General features: G+C 40.3%; 1 protein-coding gene across 2 annotated transcripts; it reads left to right on the top strand.

The window, feature by feature from the left end:
- The first annotated feature begins 74 nt into the window (after positions 1–74).
- VPS35 (VPS35 retromer complex component) lies at positions 75–25,858 on the top strand. Of its 2 annotated transcripts, XM_067302537.1 has the most exons (17): positions 75–113; positions 7,222–7,320; positions 8,802–8,898; positions 9,706–9,829; positions 11,143–11,325; positions 11,692–11,905; positions 12,602–12,685; positions 13,158–13,267; positions 16,295–16,391; positions 16,477–16,625; positions 17,147–17,354; positions 17,868–18,023; positions 20,749–20,871; positions 21,217–21,396; positions 22,579–22,818; positions 23,517–23,660; positions 24,963–25,858. In XM_067302537.1, exons 1-17 carry the CDS (start codon positions 111–113, stop codon positions 25,140–25,142), a joined length of 2,391 nt encoding a protein of 796 aa, XP_067158638.1. In that variant the 5' UTR covers positions 75–110; the 3' UTR covers positions 25,143–25,858. The 2 variants fall into 2 exon arrangements, with proteins under 2 accessions (XP_067158638.1, XP_067158639.1); XM_067302538.1 differs by lacking the exons at positions 22,579–22,818; positions 23,517–23,660; positions 24,963–25,858 and adding an exon at positions 21,558–22,568.
- Positions 25,859–25,878: the final 20 nt, after the last annotated feature.

The following is a 25,878-nucleotide window of genomic DNA, read 5'->3' as shown; positions in this document are numbered from 1 at the left end:
GAGGCGGCTTGCGGAGGCCGGGGCGGGGCGGCGCGGGCGGCGCAGTCACATGACGGCGCGCGGCGCTGCGGGGTGTTGCTGGTGGGGCGGCTTGCGGCGGCGGCGCGACCATGGTGAGAGGCCGCGGGTGGGGGGCCGGGGCGGGCGGCTCACTGTGCTGTGCTGTGCTGTGCTGTGCTGTGCTGCGCCGCGCCCCGCGCTGGGCTCCTGCGGCGGGGGAGCCGCGCCGCTGCCCCGTGTGCGGGCGGGAGGGGTCCGGTCCGGCCCGGCCCAGCCCGCCGGCGGCCGAGGGACAGGCCCGGCCGGGGCTCCGTCCCGCCGCCCCTCGGGAGAGCCGTTAACGGCTGCGCTCGGGCGGGGCGGGGCGCCGCGCGGCCCGGGCGGGGCTGAGGCGCGGCCCGGGCCCGCCGCCTCCGCAGCAGCGGCTCGCGCCGCGGCGAAGGCCGCCCGCGGCCCTGGGCGCCGAGCGGAGCGCGGGCCGGGCGGAGCGGGGCGGCGCGGCGGCAGGTGCTTGTGTCGGGGAGCCGCGGGTGCGCCCGGGCGGCAGCTCAGGTGCGCCTTAGCGCGCTGCTCCTGCTCGGAGCCGAGGCGGTAGCGCTGCTGATGCCGTACTCGTGTGGCCTTGTTGCCCCCGTTGCAGCCCTCCGCTCGGGGCTGTTCGCAGCGCTCCCGGTGCCTCTTGCAGGCTTTGCTGGCGGAGCCCCTCTCCCCCCTGCAGAAAGGGGGGTTTCGCGTTGGTGGGCGCGTCTTGCTGGAGCTGATCTGGAACAAGCGCTGATGCTGATTGCGAAGGCAAACCTGAAACTTCAGCATGAAACTAGCTCTCACTGGGGAGCGTTTTTCAATAGTCAGTAAAAAGAGAGACAATCAATTTTCGTATCAAAGGTTAAAAATCTACCTGCTTAGCGTATCTTTTGTCATGATACAATTTTAAGCCGTGTTTATTATAACCGTTGCAGTGTACTGACTAGCCCAGCTGGGGAGCAGGAACAGTAATAACGGTATCTAGACAGTGAAGCAAAGACTAAGTGCACTATAAAGCAGCGCTTGCACAGTTCATGAGCTTTTGGGACAAACTTGTTTTTTAAAGCTACTCGTTGGAATGGGTTTAATACTATATTTTCTAGGGGTGGACGTAAAACTTGTAATGTGACCTGAAAATGACTGTACTTAATTGAGTGGTGGGGAAAGCTAAAGCTACATAGATAGTCTCTCTACCCCCCCCCCCCCCAATGTAAATACTTTGTGGTAGTCATTAACTCAAGGATGATGCAGCTTTCTTCTGCTTTGTTACCTGTGCAGTAGTTTCTGCAGGAACTGATCTAAGACTTGTCTGGTCTCATGTCCTCTTTCTGATAATAGCTCATGGCAGATGATTCAGAAGAGGATAAATCCCTAGTTGTTAAATATGGGGTAATTCCTTCTAATAAATTAGGTTCCATTGCTGTTTCCAATGGCTAAGCTTGATTTAAGCCTTGAAGCAGAATGTTTAAATAGTCTTTAAAAAGGTGTGTGTGGGGGAGGAGTTCTTGGTCATCTTCAGAGTAAAAGCCCAGTCCCTTGATTCTTGTTCATATCTCAGCACTTGCTGCCACAAGAAACCACAGCTTGAACATGTGAAGATTATTTTCTTCTGTTTGGTTCATTTTCTAGCTTTTCTACTGTGAGACGTAATAGAAGTTCTGGAGCTACTTTCTGTATTGCGGACTAGTGCCTCATGGTGTAAAATGTCTATGCATTTTTGTTAATGCCAAATAGCTCAATGAAGCTTACAGCAGTTCATTGTGTGTATCCAGGCCTCATCTGTAGGCTGGCAGTTCTCCTGATCTACTTCTGTAGCTAACCTATTATCTGTCTTGGGTAGCAAAAATATTAAATGTCTTGTTAGTGACCAGGTGCTAGGTAGTCCTGAGAAAATCCCTCTAGGATGAGGTAGAAAAACTTGGATAAACCTCTTTCAATGTGTTGCTAAGCATAAGCATATGAGTAAACAGGCAAGAAAAGTCATGGGTGGAATAGGGTGTACGCACATCAGCTTTATCTGAGGAAAAGTACTGAATCACTTGGAGACTAGATGAAAATGCACATTAGAATGAAACAGAAGTAAAACATTCTACTTTGTTCTGTTATTTTATACCCAACATCCAGTTTAAGGTTACCAGCTTGCCAGAACTTAGACTATTTTGTAGGCTGTAAAGATGGTGAAGTCTTGCCTTGAATTCTGTTTTTGTATTTCAGTACCACATAATTTCTTGTAGTGCCATTTACTAGATTTCTTTATTTAATTGCCCCCAAATAACTAAAATGCTTGTTTCTATGTATTGAAAAGTTATTTCTACAGTGTGGCTGTTTAAGCAGAGTCTTAAATACAAAATTCAGTATGAGTCTACATCTTTCCATAAGATAAGCACTGGAAATGAAGTAAATCATGCACAGTATGCAATGTTCACTTTCTGTGTTCAAGAATAGTTGCTATTATGAAGGTAAACTGGTCTAGAATTATGTTTGCAGTTGTGTTAATATACTTAAGGTCTTATTTTCCTAATTACTACCCTCACAGATAATTTCTTACCTACTTTGTTCAGCCAGGCAGTTAACTTCTTCCAAGCTAGTTCCAGGTCAAAATTTTTTTTTTTTTTTTTTTTTCCCCAAGACAGCTTCCATCTCATTTGCATTCAACTGGCAGGAAGAACACTTAATGCTTTTAAAAGAACTAAGTTCAGCTGCCCTGTGTTGTGACCTCTGTAACATGGATGTGGTAAGGTATGGTAGTCCTTTCTTCCGAGGTAGATAAGGGCTGTGGTTACTTGTGTGGAAACTGATAATGCTGCTGAAAAAGCAGTTCTCCCTCTCATTCCCTAGTGCTCACAGTCTTCTATGTGGCTTCAAAATGAAAAAAAGGTTGAGGGGAAAAAAATGTAGCAGAATATCTTGTTCACATCATCTCTCCTTTTTCTTCATCATTTCTTATGTATCTAATGGAGGTGAGATTCAGACTTTCCTAGAGATGTGTATTTTGGTCTAAATGGCTATGCAGTTACCATAAATTCCTTACCTTGTGTTGATGCAATAGTTTATACTTTATTGTATATGCTCTTGACAAGCGAGGACTCTTGTTTCACAGCTGTGCATTCTGTGGCTTGATTACTGTGCACTGCTGCTGTTCTCTGTTGTCACAGCCACCTTAAAGCTTATATTAAAGATGTCTGTTGTGTGAAGATTGGAACAAGATTCCACACTTCAGCTGCATTTTCAATAAAATAACGCTTGAAAATATCTTCCGGAGTTATTAGTTTTCTAATAATTTGAAGTGGAAGATGCAGAGCATAAATAGCTTTATTCAACAGTATATCTGACAAGGGAACTGGTTTCTAGTTTGGTGTGAGCCCTGCTAATTATTACTGACACTCTTTTGCTGTATATTGCTTTCACAAAAGCTTAGTTGCTTTTTGCTGCTACTTCCTCAAACTTCAGACAGATGGATCAGGATATGTGTACTTGGTACTTGATAACAGCCAGCTCATGTACAAACCATATATAGTTCTGGAGCTTATTACAGCAGACTGAGAGGCAAGGGTAAGTTGCTGAAGTCAGACTTTGAAAACTGCAAAGCAAATAAAAGTTAGAGCTTTTTAGGAGGTGCTGCTGCTGTTAGATACTTTATCTTCTAGAAGTAAAGCTCCTACAAACAGAACATATCAGGGTGCTTCAGCTGCATGCTTGTTACCATCAGTGGTAGGTTATCTCAGTGCCCATTGAACTGTAAAATGCTGGGATTCTCTTTTCTTTAGATTTATGGAAAGTGCAACATCCCTTATAGTAAAGACATCCATGTTTAGAACAGTTCACCTTCCCAGTCTTCAAATCAGAACTGATATGAATATAATGTTAATCTTAACCTTGGAGAGATGCCGAAGGGAAAAAAAAGTGAATCTGTTGTGATAATACTTCTGTGGATGAACACAGTTAACATACTTATTATGGTTCCAATACTAAATATAGTGCGGAAACCTGCTGGTCAAACTTAAAATGGGAATGAAAACACTGTCAGTGTCTTGATGCATAGAGTTTTGATGTAAGGCTGATTCTGGAAAAGCTGTTCATTATAAATGGAAAAAAGTAGCTCTAATAAAGCAAGGCTTCAGAGTTCTGTTGTTACACTAGCTATTGTCAAAACAAAATGGTTGAAGTTTACATAAGAAAAATGCATGCCTTCAATTAGGTAATATTTCTGATGAGATCGTTATTGATATCTGAAGCTTTGCCTCAAACTATTAGTAGTCATGCTTTAGCCAGTGGTTTTCACGCTAGAAGTAAGCGAACTGCATGTGCAGTCTGCCAGCTGCTCTTTGGGGCTGTAGGGAATCTGGTATGCTTTAGTTTAGCATTGCTGTCACAAAAAGCTTTCTTTTTCCTACTCCTCACAAGCTTTTATGTGGTTGTAGGGTGAACTAGGTGAATGCTAGCTTATTAATCAGCTGGGCTAGTTCTCTAGCTGATTGAGTGCTTTACAGCCTAAACAGCTCTCCCAGCACTACATTGCCTCCTGAACTGGGAAAGGTAGCTGCATAAGCTTGATATGCATTAGGAGAAGAGGACTTACAAGGCTGTAGTTACTGTTAAACATCATTCCACTGTTTCTAGCTATGCTTTAATACAGCAGTATCTGAAGTGGTTAGAGTAAATGGCATTCACTTCATTAGTGACTTATCCTCTCTAAAGTCCTAGTATGAATTCAGGAGACTGTAGGGTGTGACAAGTTTTCTGGCATAGACACCATTCAACTAGTCAATTAAATGGGACTAGTCTGCCACAGCCAATATCAAAATACCCAGCACTGTCAGTTTCTGTTACTTAAGTCAGACCTCTCATGGAATAAAATTTACAATTACCACAAAGTTTTATTGGCAGAAAATACTTGCTTTACAATTGGAAATTTTATAGAGTTTGTAGTTATTCAGTTGTCTGGAAAATAATAGCCACCTAGCCATGGATATTGCTGCAGTGTTATGGCTTTTGCCTTATGCTTAAATGTTTCTCTGAATTTCCTGCACTTTGTGTAGTTAATTATAAAGAGAACTCCAAGAGATGCAGTCACTTTAATTAGCACAGGTAATTTTTCTGTTGACAAGACTAAAATCTGGTTGATTAGTTGTTGTGCATGACTGGAATATTACTGGGGCACACTGTCATAGAGGTTCCTTCCAACCAGCATTTCCATCTCATAACTTCCTGCTTGAAGCAGGATTACCACCAGTGTTAGATCAGGTCACCCTTGGTTTTGTGTAGCTGAGTGATGAAAGCCTCCAAGGGCAGAGATTCCAACACTTATCTGGACCTGATCAAGGCAAGGACAGTATTGCATGGCATTGTCTGCTTTCCGTATATAGAAAAGCACATTATGGAGAACAAGCAGGGGTTACTATCTGGGTTTCTGTTTGGAGATCCCAGTTATGGAACAAGAAATAGTGGATGTGGGAGGGTGGAGAAAATAGGGGTTTTCCAAAGCCACAGTCATTAAATTGCTGTTAAATTAAAACCTCTGTATTTTAATGAAGAGCAAATTTTAATCTCTGCCCTTAACAGATACTTATGAGACCTTCAAGCCTGCGATGTATGGAAGTAATTGGTACTGAAGATGTATTTTCAAGAACACTAGGATGATGGAGTTTATAGCCTGCTAGCTTTTTACCAAGACACTGAGTTACAAAGGGGAGCCCAGGAGCCTTTTGAGCACAATAGATGAGGGGAACAAATATAAATAGTTGAAATTACTGAAGCTGCAGCCTTGGAGAACCTGCTGCAGGAATCACTGTGTACGTAAACAATATTTGTCAAGACTAGAGAAGATGCAATTGGGACACGAGGTCAACGCTTTTATCTGTGTCACTATTTTGAAGATACTACCTGAAAACAACCTGCAAGATTGTATGAGTTACTGGAGGCACAAGGAAAGACTTGGGGTTTGAGTTTGGAGTGAAGTAGGTTTGAGGCATCTTAGAAGATAACTTACAAGACTGATGAGAGCAGTTTATATGAGCATCTCTCTGGTAGAGGGCAGGGAGTAGCTGCAGTAAGGAGGATCCATTACAGCTGGATGGCTGTAAGCAGTGAGGTTTTAATGAGCATGATAAGAAAACAGTGTGATACTTGGAAAGGCAGATGAGTTTGAAAGTAGTTTAAGTTGAGAAGGCCTGGAATGCTCTGCTTTAAGGAGAGATGAGAGGAAGAGGGGCGATGGAACAGGCAGGGGACATCAAGAGCTGTCCCTTTTCTTCAATTTTCTATGTCTTTGGCAAGTTACTTCTACCTTGCAGAAAGAGGTAACTGTACTTTGTACTTTGCCTTGCTTGTCTGAAACTTATCCTCGTTAAGGTTTTGCAGCTTGGCAGTTAACTGATGTGTTGTGATTTGTGAGTACAGGGACGGGTCTGTATGGTTGCAGTCTGTGCACTCTGGTGCTTTCCTTGAAGTTCTCTGGAAAGGAACAACAATACTTGCTCTCAGTGTGGTGATGCCTTACCATTCTCCTGAAGCTTTTTCTTGCTGGACGCTTCACATTGGATTCTTGACCTGCCAATTTTGGAAGAGGAGGGAGATGTTGATCATGTTCTGTCTTGTGGCTTTGCTCTTCTAGAAGCAAAGCAGCAATGGTGCTCGTAAGCTATCCGTAACCCATCCTCTCCCTGACTTTTTTTTTGCAGAGATGAATTTGGGAGCCAGAAAATTTCTCCCTTAAATATATGTATATTTTTAAAAGCAAAATCTAAAATGGGATATATCCCTAGCTGAGATGAGGAAGATCATGATAGTATTGCAGCTTTAGGGAAGAAAGTTGACAGAAGTTAAAGCATTTCTTAAAGAGCAGGAATTAATCACCTCTACAAAGAATACTAAGTGGTGTTCTTGGTCTGAGAAGTAGCATGGGATTGTCCATACAGTAATGGATTGTATTAGATTACTTACTGTGCTTTGTGTGCAACAAGCCACACTAATTCAGATTTATGAGCGTGTGAACAGAAGACTTACAGCCTGTATACAAGTTAAAAAAACAAAACACACTGATACTTATCAGATCTATAGGGATAAGTTTGCTTGTGTTAATTGTGTTGTAGAGGTTCTTGGACAGAATCTGTGCTCTGAACTATGGAGACTCAGTTTGAATCAACAAGTCAAATAGCTTCATAAGAATAACTGATGTCCTGGTCCTTTTTCTTCCAGCCAACAACACAACAGTCTCCTCAGGATGAACAGGAAAAACTCCTGGATGAAGCCATTCAGGCTGTGAAGGTGCAGTCTTTCCAGATGAAGCGATGCTTGGTAAGAATGTGGCTTTTCAAAATGCAGTGAAATTTCTCATCTGCTAGGAGTAAACCAGTAAATCAATACTAATCCCTACTGCTGTGAGGAGACTTAACCCTTTATGGATCTTTGTGGCAGAGGCTTTACAAATAAATGAGGCAGCTGCTCAATGGGAATGAACAGTGAGCATTCTTTTAATGTCACTTCCTGATATTTTTTGCTACAGTATTTGACAGGCTAAAGGGTAAAGGTGTCAGTCCACCTACTCTCAGTGTACATGCTTGCACTTGAGTAAGCCTAAACTGAAAATAAGGCTGCCACTTGTCTTCAAGAAGTTACTGCTCTGAATTCATTTAATGTGAAATTATGTGATGAGAACCTATTCTTGTCTACCTCCAGTGTATTTTTGCACTTCCTATGTAGTCTTTTCTTTGTATGAGCCACAGACTGCTAGTGGATTATTCTCAGCAGGATAGCCTATCTGCTGCTGTATAGGATGTATTTTGTAGAGATTAGTTGTACCTTGATGTGTGGATTTTTGTGATGGAAAGGGCCAATGGCGAGTGTTGTAGGGCTTCAAATTGTAGCCAATGCAGGTAAATGATATCATGTGAAGCTTTCTTGGATTTGAGAAGTCTGTTTTCATTTAGAGAGACTACTTAAAATTGTGAAAGAACTGAAATATTCCCATATGTTTTCATGTGCTTAGACTACTTTGCAGCCAAATAGCAGCAGCAAGAAAGGTAACTTCTCTTCTAATTTTATATAGTGTGGAATGCTTTCAAAATCTTTGAAGAAGTTGCAGCTGGGCTTTCCACGGCTATGGCTGAGTGACAATGTACTTTCTGTTAGAAAGACTGGCAGTTTCTTCCCTTTTTTTATGTTGAGTTGAGCAAGTATATATAGGTGGTAGATTAGAAGTTTCTTAAACCTGTGGTACCATGTAACTATATGATTCTTTGTTGTATACAACCTAATAAACTGGCTTTCAGGAAAGTGTTGTTCTTGGGTGAGGAGGAGGGGGAAAAGGGAAATCTTGCTCTCATTCTTAGTGGTCCCTGCTGGTAATGCATTTCCTCTGTCTGCTGGGGGATACCTCAGTAGATGTGAGTGAGACAACAGACTAGCTGAAGAAAAACTTAGTTCTGTTTTGTTTGCTGAATAGAATCAGGGTGGTGGGTGGGGACTTCTGCATAAGCAAAGCCTTCAGGATTGTTGTACCATTGATACTACAATAATTTATTACTGTAGCTCCGTCTTTTTCAGATAAAACAGTACATTGTCCTACTACCTTCAGATGTAAAGTCCCACTTACCTAGGGTGGGCAATATAGCACAAGCCAGATAATCCTAACTAAACCAAGTGGTTTAGTATAACTCTCCTGATACTTAATCTCTGTGTTTTTTTTTTTTTAAAAGCTAAAAGTGTAACTGTAAAAAAAAAAATTCCCTAGTTGCCTAGCATTACTACTTATAGGCTATTCTTTTTTCTTCCTAAAGGACAAAAACAAGCTCATGGATGCTCTGAAACATGCTTCCAACATGCTTGGTGAGCTCCGGACTTCTATGTTATCTCCAAAGAGCTATTATGAGCTCTGTATCCTTTGAAGATTAGAGAAATGGTTGAAATGATGAGTGTGGGAATTTTTTGGAGGGTGGGGGGGAACAACACAGCAACATCTCCTTGGTCTCGGATATTTACTAGCATTCTTCTGCTCAATATCTAGTTATCTGGATGTATTTTATGAGAATATACACTTTCTCACTGTGAAAATTTACTCTTTCTGGTATAAAGTAAGTCTTAAGTCTTTCATATCCTTCTCTGGGAGTTTTTGGAAATCCAGTTCTAAAAAATACCAACTGTTCAAAACAGTCCTGCTTGCAGTATGCTACCCAAAAATCTGTAAAACAGGCTTGTTTGTTGTCCTTCATTATCTTAGATTTTTTTTTTAATCCTAAATCAATGTCTTAATGTTCTTACTGGTCCATGTCATGGTACCTGAAGAAGAGGAAACTTTTTGAGATTCAGGAATAGAATGTGAATCTATTCAAATACTTCCACTTTCTACATGTGTGCTGTTGAGGGAGATATTTCTCTGGACATACAGTATGTACTTACTCTAGATACTCTGTTCATCACACTTTGCTTACTGTTTTGATTTAGCTTGTTGGGTTTTTTGTTCTTTTCTAATACGCTAAAAAAGACAATTGAAGGGGGAGGGACTTTAATTTTTGCACGTTCATCCCAAGAGTGGTGATTACTTTCTAAGTACTACCTACTCATGCCTGATTTTTGAAGCTTGGGCTTGTGTTTGGAACAGAATCTTTCCTCCTTGGTGTGAATGAGCAAATTGCTCTCTAACTCTGTAGACACTGTAACTTAAAATCCTTAACTAAGAGAAAGACATGGCGATTTCTGATGAACTACACTACCTGGAAGTTTACCTGACAGATGAATTTGCCAAAGGAAGGAAAGTGGCAGACCTTTATGAGCTAGTACAATATGCTGGAAATATTATTCCAAGACTGTAAGTGTGTGTATGTTTGTGTTTCTTTGTAACCTGGTGAATACTGACCAGACTCTGAGCTCTGATAATGCTTGACTCTGCTGCCTTGCATGACAGTGAGACTTCATCTTGTAACTGTAAATAATATCTCTGCATACCTTAAGAGTGGATTCCTATGAGACTTACGAGATTCAGGCCAAGAGTGAAGCTACAGGTGTCAGCTTTTTTTCCTACCAATGTTCTATTTTTGCTCGTGACTGAGATGGAAGCACTTCAGTCTGGAATAAAGAAGGCTTTTGGCTAATTCTCACTGACTAGCTCTTTACCCAGGTACCCCATTCTGATCAATAAGATTGACTACACACTTCCAAACTTTTTCTCATAATCTGTTAATGGACTTGTAGCTGAGGATCTAGGTATATGAGCAGCAGGGGCTCTATGAGCATCTGTCTTCTATTGACATGGTGAGTAGCAAGTGTGAGAGAAGGAAGCTGAATATTTCTGTAACTTAACTCTTAAAAGCTTCTGAAACACTAGTTTTGTGTTTTTTGAATATATTTTTAGTTATGGTTTAGCATGCTACAGATAATACTGAAAAGCTTAGCTTTAAATATGTGACTATAAGACTGGAATAGATCTTCTAACTATTTATACTTAGAACTCAGATTTTTTTTAGTCGCTGCAGTTTCTAATTCTTGGTCTTATGCTTATGCCTGGAAGATGCTTGGGGACACCAGGCTGCATCCTCACGCAGTTCCTGGAGTTGAGCGTAGTAATTGCTGCAGTGCCTTAGCTCTCAATTATGCAGAGCTAATCTTCCTTTCTACCTGTTTGATGTAGGCTCTAGTTCTTCCTGAGGAATATATGTAATGCTTTAATGGAGGTTCTACACACAGGTAGGTGTGAGGTAGAGGAGCTTGCAGGGTTGAGGCTTCCAAACCAAATTTGAAGAGTTTCTGAGCATTACATATTCTGTCCTTTAAGCCTAAGAGGAGTCCAAGTATACTGGGGCATCACTCCTTTACAGCTTGCATGTTCCTTCTGCAGTTGCTTGACACAGAGATGCTAAAGGAAAGAGTACAGGCCTGGGGATTTCTGAGGAACATAATGTCTATCCTGCTAGACTACAGTGTGAAGGAAGTTTAACTGCTCCACAGACAGAGTAGGCACTGAAAGATGATGAAATGTCTAAACAAATTATGGGACCTAGATGACATTTAATTTCTTTCCATGCTTTGGTAATACTGTCAGGATGGGAGAAGTGAGCAGTTGCCTTTAAATGTGCTATCGTATTATTATGTTACAAATGTATTGTTTGATTCTGCCTTTTGCAGGTACCTCCTGATAACAGTAGGTGTTGTCTATGTCAAGTCATTTCCGCAGTCCAGGAAAGATATCTTGAAAGACCTGGTGGAGATGTGCCGTGGAGTACAGCATCCTCTGAGAGGCCTATTTCTTAGAAACTATCTCCTGCAGTGTACCAGAAATATTTTACCAGATGAAGGCGAGCAAACAGAGTAAGAAAAACAAGCCAGAACTTTAAAATGATTGTTTCAAGAGAGCCTAATTATTTTTTCTGTATTACTTTCTTCAGGTTTGAAAGAAGTAGATATGTTTTTTGAAGGGGGGGGGAGGAACTGTCAGACTCCTTAGACTTGACTGGTGTTTTGTCTATTAACTCTGAAGTTTCTCTTCCAAAACTAAGATTTCTTAGCTCATTGTACTCATAGAAGCAAGGATGAGAACCTTTATAATAAACCCAAGCTTCCTACCATGCACTTCCCCCTTCACCATCGCACCTTCTTAAAAATTGGATGTCTACAAATGGATGGAAAAACATATCTTTGGAAGTTTTTCTGTTCCTAACCTATTCTCAATTGCAGTGAAGAAACCACGGGAGACATCAGTGATTCCATGGATTTTGTGCTGCTGAACTTTGCTGAGATGAACAAACTTTGGGTGCGGATGCAACACCAGGGCCATAGTCGGGACAGAGAGAAAAGGGAGCGAGAAAGGCAGGAACTGAGAATCCTAGTAGGAACAAACCTGGTTCGCCTCAGTCAGTTGGAAGGTGTTAATGTGGAGCGATACAAGCAGGTGGGATGTCTGTCAGTCTTTTCCAACTTCTGGTATTTTTAACAAATGAAACCAATTCAGACTTGAAGATGAGCAGCTCAGGAAGCGTTACAGTTCTGCTAAAAGTTGAATAATTCTGGTGCTTCTAGAAGCCCTCTTCACTTGAGGGAATTTTGAATGTTAATGAAGCTGCATGAAGTGTTGTGAGGCTGGAAACATCACTTATGTATTTTCCTGCAAGCTTATCTGCAGGGTTGACTTGGAATTTTAGTATTTTCTGCCCTGATCCCCACTGTTACTTACCTTTAAACCAACTAGCTATTCTGTTTGTATACATACAGTGTACTGTGATAGACTTTACAAGTTGAATGAACTTATGCTTCCTAAAGCAAAGTGATAGTCAAGGCAAATATGTATTATTCAGAAGCCTGAACTGTCTCTTGTAAGCTGCTGAAAATAGTTTCAAGCAGTGTCATTGAGACCCTGAGCAGTGGTACATGCTAGCAAAGTTAGTATTCTAGATGTCTTGATGTCTGAGACCAACAAAACTTTCTGAAGGATGGAGCTGCTAAACTTGGGAACTGTTCATCAGAAAGTCTTTGGGAAAAAAGTAATGTGAAAAATGTTAGCATATTGCTTCATTTGAATTTAAGTTTATATTGAGACATATGCCTTTAAGTGACTCTAAAAGCACTGCAAGATTTCTTTCTATTCCAGATTGTTCTACCTGGAATATTGGAGCAGGTTGTAAACTGTAGAGATGCTTTAGCTCAGGAGTACCTCATGGAGTGCATCATACAGGTAAGCTGCTTAAATTCAATCGCAGAGATGATGCTGAACACTGGGACACTCGCTCCTGTGCTTCTAGTCAGACTCGGGCTGCTTTCACCTCTTTCTCATATGAACTGGAGGATTTCTTCACTGGGTCTCTTGCGTAATGGCTTGACCCACATTATTTTTCACCAGGTGGGCAGAGTGGAGATGCATCCATTCTGGCCTCCTTTGTTGCAGAAGCTTGTAAGCTATCTGAGCAGCAGGGACTGCAGTATGAACTATGAGTAATAGGTAGCTGGGCCATCAAGTTAACCATTTGTCTTGCATCTCTTGTTTCACACCCTTACCAGTCAAAGTCAGCCTGGGGAACGCTAAAACACTCTGACGACAGACTGTATATGTGTGGCCGTCTGCTTTACAATGACTCTTGCATTTTACTACTGTGTAACAATGGACAAATTCGGTGTATAAATTAATAACTATTGATCTAAAACTTTAGGTTTTCCCAGATGAATTTCATCTCCAAACCCTGAACCCGTTTCTCAGAGCCTGTGCTGAGCTGCACCAAAATGTGAATGTGAAAAATATAATAATTGCTTTAATTGATAGGTGAGTGACCAATGGGGTGGAAATTGGCTCAGAATTAAGTATGTGTTGTGCACAAAGAGGTGATATCTTTCTAGTGTTTGGTAGCTTTGAATTTTTCATACTGTTTAACTTCACTGTTTCCATATCTCTTTGTCACTGTAATTAAAACTGAAGAATGTTTGATTTCAATAGTTCCTGCTCTCTGGATTCTGCTTTTGCAACTTTCAATGGATTCTGCTTCAAGGACTGATGAAATTTTTGTGAACAGATTAAGTCAGGAAACGAGCCATTTAGGTTTGACCAATTTCATGTTTCAGAACTTAAGCAGCTGTTGTGTTCTGCTCTGGCAACCTTATCAGTCATAGGTACATCATGTGAACTTGAATATTCTAGTGGCTAATCATATATCCAGGGTACTTTATCTTCTGATTTTAATCAGAGAACATAACATGTGCCTCTTCAGAAAAGAGCAAGAAGCTAGTAGGATTACTAGTTCATCACCAGCTTCATGCCTGTTCTCCGAAAACATTCTCTTTCTCATGGAGATTCTGTTTAAAACTGCTTGCATTAAATACAGGTATTGGAGATATCGGAAGTCAAGTTTTAGTTTGTATCCTGAAAGGAAAAAGCATAGACTGTCAGTGAGTGTCTGTACTCTCATGTTGCAGAAAGTGCATTTATGTGGTGAGATCACTTTAGAGCATCATAAAAGCCTTGTCCTTGTGTTTGGGTTCCATAATAAATTTATTCACAAACATACATGGTGTGACTGGTACATGTGCCAATGTATGGACTTCAGTTACCATAGGGATCTTGAGTCCTGCTGGCATTCAGCAGTAATGAGGATTGTCATGGCTTCTTTATCATCTTTAGTACCTGGAGATTTAGCATAAATATTCTGCATACTTAGTATTTTGGAATTGTTCATTTAACAAATCTGTAGTTTGTTTTTCCCTGGGTCACATAAAATCTATTTGTTCAGGACTTGGGTCTTATTAGAAACTTTTCTTGGTGTGCATTTGGCAGGGAAATAGCTCTGCCTCCATCCAGAGATGTTCACAGGAGTTCCCTTGTTTCCTATAGTTTGCTGCCTCAGCTGAAATTTTCATAATTTTCTGCTAGCTGCTTAAAAAACAAGCATTGCCTGTAACTGATCCGCTTTGACTTCTGAGACTGTTTGCTTTGAGACAGTCTTCAACAGAGTTCAGCAGTCTTGAACAGATACCCACAGGATCTTTCGCTGGGTTCTTACATTAGTTTGTAGTAATGTAGTTCTGACAAGGAGGCTTTCCTTCTGAAGCTTTTGCTATTATGTCTACCTAGAAGCTTTAAGCAGCTTTGGTATCACTTCCACAGTAAGTTTTCTATTCTTATTGTTGCAGTCAAGCAACAGTAAGCAATTGACTGGTGGTGAACCTTGCTGTCCTCCTGCAGTCTTATACCTCCTGTTCTGGAGGGCCACTGATAGCGTCTGCTGGAGCCTTCCTGTTTGGATATAGGCAAAGGATAGAAAGGTGGTGGTGTGATTATCCTAGGTAGGAAGCATCGGTTTCTTTTTGTAGTGCGGCAACTTGTGCTTTTGGCTGTAGCAGTAGCCCCAGTGTTAAATGAGTGCATCAATTCTTAGAACTTGTGTGTGCAGGGGAGCTGTTGCTCTTGTTTGTGTTGAAGCTGTCTGGAGTGATTGCACATTTCAGTACTGTACAGGTAAGACCTGGATCTGCCCCCATACAGGTGGTGCTCTGTAGCATTTTTCTTCTTGATTTCAGCCTGACATTGGATAGCTGACGCTGAACATGGGCAAAGCAGAGGAAGCTTGTGAAGCTTTAGTCACTACGCCAGTGAGGCTTTCCTATTGACAGAATCTCTCTGAAAAGTCTTGTTGCTTTGGAATCTTTCTGGACTTGCTGTCCCATTCATGGCTTCTAATTATCTGCCATCTCTCTGCAGCTTGGTGAGATGTTTTGTAGGCTGTCAGGTTCTTAGTCTCTGAGTTGTTGCCAAGGCAAGCTGCCTTGTTCCTTTGAGAACCAGGAGTGATTTTCCTTGGCTTTGGAAAGTGTGCTTGTTACTACCCCTACAAAATGTAAGGGTAGTTTAATGTCTGTATCCCCTGGGAGTGAATTCTTTTGGCAGCTTGACCTTTTCTTACCTGCCTCTTTGTTTCAGAGCCAAAGTTTATTCTGAATCAAAGTTTAGAAACCCTGGAAGTAGTAACTTTAAGGATTTAAATCTGGTGGCTTTTCCTAAATATTCTTGTAAGTCTTTTTGTACTTCATAATAGAATAATTCCATAACAATTAGGAAGCAAAGGTGGAAGTGCTGAGCTGCTTAAGCTGCTACCTCAGAGCAGAGTGAGTACTAGCTTCCTATTCCCTGTAGCGATTCTTCTTATTTGGTATCTGACTTTTTTTTTTTTAGCAAAAATGCTGGTTGGAATGACTTGCTCCTGTTACAGATAGAGCTGGCTCTGCAACATCTATTGGATGATTACTAAACAGCCATCTCTTACTCTTTTTCTCTAAAAGATTCTTTTTCACTTCAAATTTGCCTCATGCTTTTCTCTCTGTGAACAGTGAATGTCTGAAGCATGTTGGTCTGCCATTAACTTGGAGAAAAAGCATAGTTAAGTCGGCTGACTTATTTTCTCTTTTTTTCTGGAGACCATTTTGGGGAGGAAGCTATTGGATGTCTAACTTGAGTGATATCCCTAATGGATATAGGGTATTTGCTCCTCCATCAGGGCACTGTTTACCTCTTTCTCTGCTGGAAAGAACAGAACACTTGCTGCTAGGTGAAGAGCATGTATTATAAAACCTGCCTCTTGCTTTTTCTTCATCCTGCTGCCTCTGCCAGCACTCTCTTCCAGGATTGATACTTACCAGGCTCAGTTGCTCTTAAGACTTCAGACTTCCATGAACTTCCTCTTCACTTGCAATAGAGCTAAATACACAGTACTAGAGGACTTACCTTCTTTTTCCTGCTGGTTTAATGACTTGTATCTGAGAAGTGAAACTATCCTGACTGAGCGCTCCTTTCTGTTACCAGGCTAGCTTTATTTGCACATCGTGAAGATGGACCAGGCATCCCAGCAGATATCAAACTTTTTGACATCTTTTCACAGCAGGTTGCTACTGTTATACAGGTATGTGGGGTATTTTTGCATGCAACTTATTTTTTTGCGAAATTGTGTGCTTTTTTTATCAACTCGGTGCTATCTTAATTTTCAGTCTCGCCAAGATATGCCCTCAGAGGATGTGGTATCTTTGCAAGTTTCTCTCATTAACCTGGCTATGAAATGCTACCCAGATCGTGTTGACTATGTTGATAAGGTGTTGGAAACAACTGTGGAAATATTCAATAAACTTAATCTGGAGCAGTAAGTAAACATCTCTTGCATTCTTTCTGGAGTAGTAATTAATATTCTGACCCTAAAATCTTGACTTCTGTGCATGTAAAGCATGTCTTCTTGTTACCTTGCAAAATGTGGTGAAATGTGAGATTACTGTTCTTGGACCAAGCTACAGAGGGTCATGATAACTGACAGTGGGAAGCGCCTGACTAACCTAGACGTTCATCTGTGCATAAATCTTGCTGAGTAGCTATGCAGATGCACAATGTGTACGCCCAGCTGTGTGTAGTCATTATCTGTTGGTCCCTTAGAGCACGCAGGAGTTCTCCTTCTGCTGAACTGGCAGCCACAGTCTCTGCTTCTGGTGTCTGCAACTGTACATCGCAGAGAGCAAGATGTGACCTGTTTGATACCGTATTTCCTATCTCCCTAGAAGCAAGTAGCTTAGGTGTTATGGTATACATCAGAATTGGTATTGAGGCAGACTTTTACTCTAAATCTGTGTGAACTAGTAATTAATTGCTCTTTTTGCATATATTTTCTTCTAGTATTGCAACAAGCAGTGCTGTTTCAAAGGAGCTGACTAGACTTTTGAAAATTCCTGTTGATACTTACAACAATATTCTGACAGTTCTGAAACTAAAACATTTCCACCCACTCTTTGAATACTTTGATTATGAGTCCAGGAAGAGCATGAGTTGTTACGTGCTTAGCAATGTATTGGATTATAACACAGAAATTGTGTCCCAAGAACAGGTATGACGTAAGTTAACTTCTGTGGCGATTCTCGATATCTAAACTACTGTTTGAAGACTTGAAAACAAACACTAAGTGACCTCATGTAGGGCATGCTATACTTTCCCTCCTCCCCCAGCTCCATCTTATTAGCACAGGCTTTATCCCACTTGATAATTCTTCTACCCTTGTCCTCAAATATTTTTCATGCATATCTTGCCTAATCTCATCCCAGAGACTACTTTTTTAGGGTTGAACACAGACCTGGAATTTCTTTAAAACTATGCCTGTTAACTTAAGTCTGGATTGTACTTCTGAAATACAAGTTGCCTTTGTACAGCCATGCTGTTCCAGTTGTGCTAAGAGGGACCCCTCTTCAGGGAGTAAAGCAACTAAGTTCTAAAGCATCATTAACTAATGGACTTTAGTGCTCTGTTAGCACTATGAGTGGCTATAAAGATTTTCGTAACTGCTATTAACTTGGGCTCATATATGCTTATCCAATTTAAACTGAGCTTATGTTGCCTTTAACAGGTTGATGCTATCATGAATTTGGTATCCACCCTGATCCAGGATCAACCAGATCAGCCTGCTGAAGACCCTGATCCTGAGGACTTTGCTGATGAGCAAAGTCTTGTGGGAAGATTTATTCATCTTTTGCGTTCAGATGACCCTGACCAGCAGTATCTGGTAAGGCTTCAGTGCTTCTAAATAACTTTTGTGCCATGCAAAGTGTCAATTTCTATATTACTTACTGCAAAAGGATTAAATATATTTGGGAGCTGGGCCATCACTCTCAATTCTAGTATGTTAACTGTAAGTGCTAACTAAGGTTGCATGTGTTCTATTTAAACTTTGTTCTAAGAAATTGACTTCTGTACCCTAAAAAATTTCAGGAGAACTTAGCTCTTAGCAAATATACTGTGGGCTAGAAACTGAGTAGTAATCTCTTATTCCTTGTTTAAAATTCAGAAGCCCTTACTTATGGATAGTGTGCTGCTTTCCAGGTCTATTTGATAAACTAGCATAAATATATCAAAATGTGTTTTCTGTGGAATTTGTTCTGCAACATGTTTGCCCATGTAGGCTTTATGTAGTCTTCTGAGGGTAATCCACTATTCTGGCTTTATCTCATTTTAAAGTTTTAAATGATCTCCCTACAGTGAGAAGTGCATGTTTTGGGGCAGAGGGACAGGGATACTCTGTGCAGAACTCCACAGTCTGTAGAAGCAGCCCAAAAACAGGCTGAAGATGTCCTGAAGTTGGATTCTGTTGTAGATTGCTTAAAGCAAACTGCTACTGCTGCAGAGCTCAGAGGCTTGGGTAGGGACTACTGTGTAGATATCCTTAGCGTGCCTGAGAAATGAAGCTGGCTGACTCTCCACTTCACTTTTTTTTTTTTTAAAGTTGCAGCAGTATCAGTCTGCATAACCAGTAGACCAGTATGAAGTAGACCAGCATAACATGCTATGCACAACACTGCTGATAGTCATTTAACTTGAATTTAAAATGTCATATAAAAACTGCTGTTTGGAGCATAGAGCTTTGCTGTAGCTACTGTCATTGGAAGTAGCATAGTTTTATGGCCTGTACAAAGACTGGAGACAGACACTCATTTGTTTCAGGATCTGATCTTCGCTGAAAGCATTATTTCAGAGTATTGCTAGAGGAAGGCTATTGGTCACCCAGGTCCCCATTACTTTCAAGAGCTCTGAGTTGACTGTAGCTAGCAAGCCCCATCTTCATATAGGAAAAAGCAGAGAACTGCATTTCTTTGCTAATAGAGAACAGAGCTTCACTCAAAGGGATGCTGACACAAAGGGAATTGATGCATTTATATCCCAAAAGACTTTACATAACTAGAAATGTGTTGAAACTCTTTTTGTGAAGACATAAAACAGTTCACAGCCTGAACATCAGGCAGCCTGTTTTTCTCATCTAGCCATGCTTACCTATAATCAGTGACCACCTTTAAATGTCATTAAAGGACTTATTACCTCTTTGTTAGAATTCTGCAAGCTACTGAACAGCTTTGAAAATGCTTAATGATTTAGTGATGAGTATCAAGGATGCTGATATCAGAATTCTCTCAAATTACAGGAGCAGTAGGAGAAATAAATCTATCCAACTCTATATGAGAAGGCTGAGTTTCAGTAACTGACATAAAATGGTGCAGTCTGTATGGAAGATATCTAAAATGCAAATTCAAACACCTTAGTGCCTTATGAGCTTAAGTGGTTAATACAGTGACTAGTGGGTGATTGATTAATTTCTATTTAATCATGGCCTTATTTACATGAATTCTAGATGTAATCTGAAAATGTAGTCATGCATAGAATTGGGCACCTATAAGCTTCATTTCTAGTGTTTGTTTCGAAGTGGTAGTGGGACTGCTGTGCCCACAAAGAATTTCTGACTGTAGTGACTTGACATCTTTGCTCTGATACTTTTTAAAAAAAACAAAACAAAAACCAAAAACTCCCTTTCAGATTTCACAGAAGTGCTAGTAGATATTTGAGTTAGTTCTTGTGTAAGATATGGCATGTTCCTAAGGTGAAAAATATCACTTTCTTCTGACTCCCTTTCTTTGAAGAGAAGAGTATTGCAAACAAATGTAATGTTTCAATTGCTTGGAAGAAGGTTGATTAATCTTCTGACATCTGAAGCTCTTGCTGTTTCTAAGAGTTCTGGTTATGAGAATACGTGAATGACTCTGTCAGTAGATAGAAATAATTGCAAAATAAGGGGAAGGGAAGAAACTAACAGTACAAACAAGCAGAGCTCCCCTGTCACTTTTCACAGATTTAGAACTAGTGTGACATGCAGAAGAATAACACATGTGTTGTGCTGGCAGTTTCTGCTCAAAACTGAGAAAGGCAATACAAAAACCTAAGCTGTCATTCATGAGCAGAATGAAAAACGAAACAGGCAAAACCAGCAGGGGTTTGGAATGGCCAGAACACGACACTAGTCGCAGTCTCTCAGGGAATCGGAAGCTTCACTGATCTAGGTGTTCAACCAGTTTCTTCAATCTAACTTGCAGGCTACTGTATAAGAGAAATTTGCTTCCTTTTTGTAACTTGCGTTATGTTAAGAATAGAACTGTATGTGATGTCATTATTAAATGCAAGCCCAGGCAACTTTCATCTTGCTGCACAACCCAGAATGTATCTGTAGTTAATATAGTACTGTAAGTGTTGCATAATACTTATTAAGCAGCTGTAGGAGAACTTCAGATAAATATCACAGTTACAGATATTGCACAAATTTAATTAATGTAGTTCCTAAAATACGTTGTAATTTTTCTGATACTAACTCTTTGATGTCCCTGTTCTTTAGAATGCGGATTATTATAGCTGCAAATACCATAGCTCTTTTTCCAGAATTCTCTAACCTATTAATCCTTCTGTTTTAGATCTTAAACACTGCTCGGAAACACTTTGGTGCAGGTGGGAACCAGCGTATTCGTTTTACACTGCCACCATTGGTTTTTGCAGCATATCAGCTTGCTTTTCGCTACAAGGAGAACTCCAAAGTGGTGAGTTGAGCTCTAGGTATCTCTTATTTGCTTCTTTTTTGTTTTCCTAGAATGTGTTTGGTCTGCTAAGACTTGATACAGGGTTAGGGTTTTTTAATTCTCTTAAAGCAAATTATTGCTTAATATGTAAATGCTTTCTAATTTAGGGAGGATTATCAGCTCAAATTACCTCAACACTTGAGGAATGGTGAAGCAGAAACTGGCTAGTCCTGTTTACTTGGGTGGCTGGCCCATGACGTGGTTTTTTTTCTGTGCAGACTATAGAACTAGGAAAATCTACAGTGTAGATTTTTTTTCCTTATAGCAGTGGTCTTGTTTGAGGTTTGATTTGTTTCACTCTTCTAGGATGACAAATGGGAAAAGAAGTGCCAGAAGATCTTTTCGTTTGCTCATCAGACCATCAGTGCTCTGATCAAGGCAGAACTGGCAGAGCTGCCTCTCCGGCTCTTCCTTCAAGGAGCACTGGCTGCAGGAGAAATTGGCTTTGAGAATCATGAAACTGTGGCATATGAATTCATGTCCCAAGTAAGAATGTCCAACTACTGTAGTCACTTTCTGGCATCTTAAATCTGGCTTGATTCATTTTCTTTAACACTTAACTGTCTAGTGGGATTAAAAGAAATCTGAAATGATTGACAGCTAACACTACTAGGTAGAAATTCCTGATCTTCATTCTTGCTTCCCAGGCTACTATGGAATTAAGCTGCATTGCTACTGATTTGAATACTCAGTCTGACAACATGTGGTATGTTGCAATGCTGCCTCCTACTCCTATAGTTGGTTCACTGGAGGAATGTAGCTTTCTCAACATAAATGTTCCTTTGTTGCTTCCAAGACCTTTTCCCAGCTCCTCTTGTCTAGCTGGTATTCTCCTGACCCCAAGCCCCCTCCAAAAGGTCTCCGAAATTTGCAGTGTTCACATCTGTCATGCTGGGCTTTACTAATAAAAATCCTTGTATTGAAACCTATTATAAATTACTGTCTGAAAAGCCACTTAACCTATAGCTTTATTTGAACTTAAGCCTTACTGGTTTCAAATACCTCCCCAGGTGCGCACCCCCCCATCAGATATTGAACCAGTGTATTTCATGTTATCCAGCTTGCAGGTGTTGTCACAATCTTTCCTCTAACACTGCTACTAATGCACATTCTTAAACTGAGTCTCTGATAACCCTGTGGCTTTTTTCACCGTCTTGTATCGGCTGACATTGTGGTACAACTCTGGAGACAAGAGTAGCATAACAATTACATACCTTCTGTTAGAGATACAGTCCAAGGTTTTGTCATGTGGGTTTTTTCAAGGCTCCTCATCCATACAAGCAGCAGTGCAAACACTTCTCGTACACAGTCTGGTCACTCACCTAACACAACTTCTGCTGTACAGTTTTGTGTCTTTTTAAGAACCAAATCCATTTCAAGGATTATTTTGACTATTAAAGTTCCTTATTTAAATAGAAATTTCAATCTTCAGATTACATGTGAGGATCAGTTTTTCCTTAAGTGTTTGTAAACAAATGTACCTCTTGCAAACTTTTTTCAGTCTGTGGCTTTAACCTGATTCTGACAGTTTCTATGAAAGATATCTTTTCTGCCTGAATTATTTAATGGATATAAAACTGTGGGCACTTTGTCACTAGCAGCTGTGTGTTTTTTCTCTAATGTTGCTTTAAAGCAGTGATTAAAACTCTTGCCTCCTCCCTTGAGTAGGCCTTCTCTCTGTATGAAGATGAAATCAGTGATTCAAAAGCACAGCTGGCTGCAATCACCTTGATAATTGGGACATTTGAAAGGATGAAGTGCTTCAGTGAGGAGAACCATGAGCCTTTGAGGACTCAGTGTGCGCTGGCAGCCTCTAAGCTTCTTAAGAAGCCAGACCAGTGCCGGGCTGTGAGCACTTGTGCCCATCTGTTTTGGTCTGGCCGCAACACTGACAAGAATGGAGAAGAGGTAAGAAGACTAAAGCTGCAACAGCATAATACATCCTACCTCGGAAACATAGCAGGGCCTCCCTTCTAAAGTGCATATGACTTAATGATGTAGGTTTGATTGGAATGTGTTCTAATATGAAGCTTCTAAATCTCACTGCAGTATAAACTATGTAAATACAAAAGTGGAAAAGCTCAACTTTAAAAGTGGAAGTACTATGCAAGCTTTTGTAGCAGTCAACTAGTTTGACTCTGGCTCTCAAAGTACAGTCTGCTCACTTAACTGCCTCTTGCACATGTCTGCAAGTTAGCTGTGTAGTACTTCAAATTCAAGATAGAAGTTGTTGAAGTCAAAAACAAATCATGTGCTCTGCAGGGTTTCTCAAACAAATGAGTTGTATCTATAAAGAGCAGTGAACTCTGCTTCTCAAAGTGTGCACTTGTGTACCTGTTACTACAAAATGGAACTTAACAGATCTGATAACTGAAGGCTTTCAACAACTCTGATCATGTTATTGCCTGATTTGAGCATAAAGCTTAGCCAAACTGGTAACAGCCAGGAAAGGTAAGCTTTTAATGACAGCTTTTTCTACAGTTTGTCTAGTCCTGTGCAGTCTGTTTCTGTGGCAGACCACCAGGAAATGCCATATGCAAGGAAAGTGATACTGGAGCTCACTAAGGTTTTTTTATTTCTTGTAATCCGGTGTTTCTTCCTTCTAGCTACATGGAGGAAAACGAGTGATGGAATGCCTGAAAAAGGCTTTAAAAATAGCAAATCAATGCATGGACCCTTCTCTGCAAGTCCAGCTTTTCATAGAAATTCTGAATAGATACATCTATTTTTATGAAAAGGAAAATGAGGCGGTGAGTGAAAATACCTTATCTTTTCTTAAGTAAAGAGCATTCCTTGAAGTTCTTCATTCACATTTATACCCCTAATTATGTCTATTCAACTTGCTCTGTAGTCTCTCATGAGGCACAAACTCTGGCAATATGAACAGTCAATTTAAAAAAGCAGAACAAAAAAAACACTCTGCACATTTCATTGCTTGGAAGGAAATAATATTTGCAATCTTGTTCTGAATTTAAATTGTGAGACCTGGATACCTGAAGTATTTATTAGATCAAAACCACCTAGGACTTAGACTCTTACAACTTCCTCTTCTAATTTTAGAAGTACATAACTTCATACATACTAAGGTAAGGAAAATTATTACAGCTGTTTAAGGTTGTCATTGCTAAGAGTGCCACAAATGGTTGGTGTGAGCTTTAATTTCTAGAAATTTACAGGACTTCTCATGTACCAGCTTAAGGTCTGCACCTGAAATCTGAGATAGTTGCCTCATACGTTTTTAGCTGATAACTAGCAAACTTACTCAGTTTGAAGGGGGTGGGGGAACTGCTTGATCAAGTACAGATTCACATCTTCCTGTGTCATCATTTGATCGGGAGCAGATGTTAATGAACATGCTGTGGTGAGAATCCCTAAAGAGATTTTGGGGATTTGCTAATGACTTTAGAGCTCTACTGTAGCAGGAAGCCAATTCAGTTGCTGTAGTGTAGGAGATGCTATCTGATAGAGATTAAAATCAAATTCTGAATTACAAAACACTTGGCAGATTTGTAAGAATAGTTTCTGGATACAGTGGTGGTCTGCAGCACACTTTGCTATGATGTTTTATGTGATGCTGTTCTTGGCACCATAGACAGCTGTGCCATTCTTGGGGATCTAGTCATTCCTTAGGAAAACTTGTACTATCAATTTGATGTTGCGATCTTGACTGATGTCTAAAGGAAATGGATTATATTAGAGCGCACAGAAAAAAATAAAGTGCCTTATTTGTTTAAAGCCTTTTATTATATATTAAATTGTTGGAGAGAAATGGTTTAGTAAAAGCTCCAAAGCTATCAGGCTAGTAACTTAACAGGCTCTTAACATTTGGGGGCTGGGGGGGTTACTTTCAAAAAATTCTGAAATCAGTGTTGTGCCTCCTGTGAGGACCAAGACGAGGCAGAGTCCAACAGTTGTCTGCATGCAGTCTTGTCAATCATACTGCTAAGAACTAGTACCAGTAGTTCAGAGACAAGTCTGTTAACAAATGTCTATGCACTTGTACAGTGGTCTTGTTGACAGTTTTGATTCTGTGTATCTATCTTCTCCTGTAGGTGACAATTCAGGTTTTGAATCAGCTCATACAGAAGATTAGAGAAGATCTGCCAAACCTTGAATCTACTGAAGAAACAGAACAAATTAACAAACACTTTCACAACACACTGGAGCACTTGCGTCTGAGGAGGGAATCGCCAGAATCTGAGGGGCCAATTTATGAAGGTCTTGTCCTTTAAAGAAGATACACACTGTACTTGTTTCTTTTCATTTACATACCATATGTTTTTTTAAGATAGATTCATAGATTGTGCCTTTCAGAAATGTCAAGTTAAGTTAACATTCATGTGTTCAGTCTGGCACTTCAAACACTTGTGTTGAGTACCCTAACAAACTTAAAAGGTTGGACCAGCAACTACAGGTTTCATCAGTTAGCATGACTGAAACTTTCTTTGAAATCCATGTGACATGATAGGGCTCTTTCAGTTCTTTCAGTTTCTTTTCTGTCTGTTCACTGTTGCTTCTGTAGCACTAGAGTTTTAAACTGGCAGTGACTGTCATCTGAAACTGTGTCAGACTTTTACAGAGCATCAGATTTTTGGGATTATTGTATGTCAGATTCCGCTTGTGCTTTTCTTTTAATGCAAGTTAAGACTAAGTGTAATATTTTTCCCTAAAAACTAGAATATATTAATGCATGTTTGGAGAGTTTTAAAGTACCATGTTCAAAACAGAAGTTATATTTTGCATATTAAGGCTCTGTGACACTCAGTGAGGGCCAGTATTGTGCACAGGGCATATTTATCAAGATAATTTTGGTCCAAATAGAGAAATTGCAATCTATATAGAATATGTATAACCTTCATTACTGTAAATTTAGGGGAAAATACATTACACAAGTTTATTCAGTATCATGATTTTGCACCAGTGAAACAATAAAGTTGCTATTAACATCTGTTGTTTCATGTCTGTTCA

Source organism: Apteryx mantelli, chromosome 10, assembly GCF_036417845.1.
Source record: "Apteryx mantelli isolate bAptMan1 chromosome 10, bAptMan1.hap1, whole genome shotgun sequence".
NCBI lineage: Eukaryota > Metazoa > Chordata > Aves > Apterygiformes > Apterygidae > Apteryx > Apteryx mantelli.
This window is presented reverse-complemented; position numbering and strand designations above follow the sequence as displayed.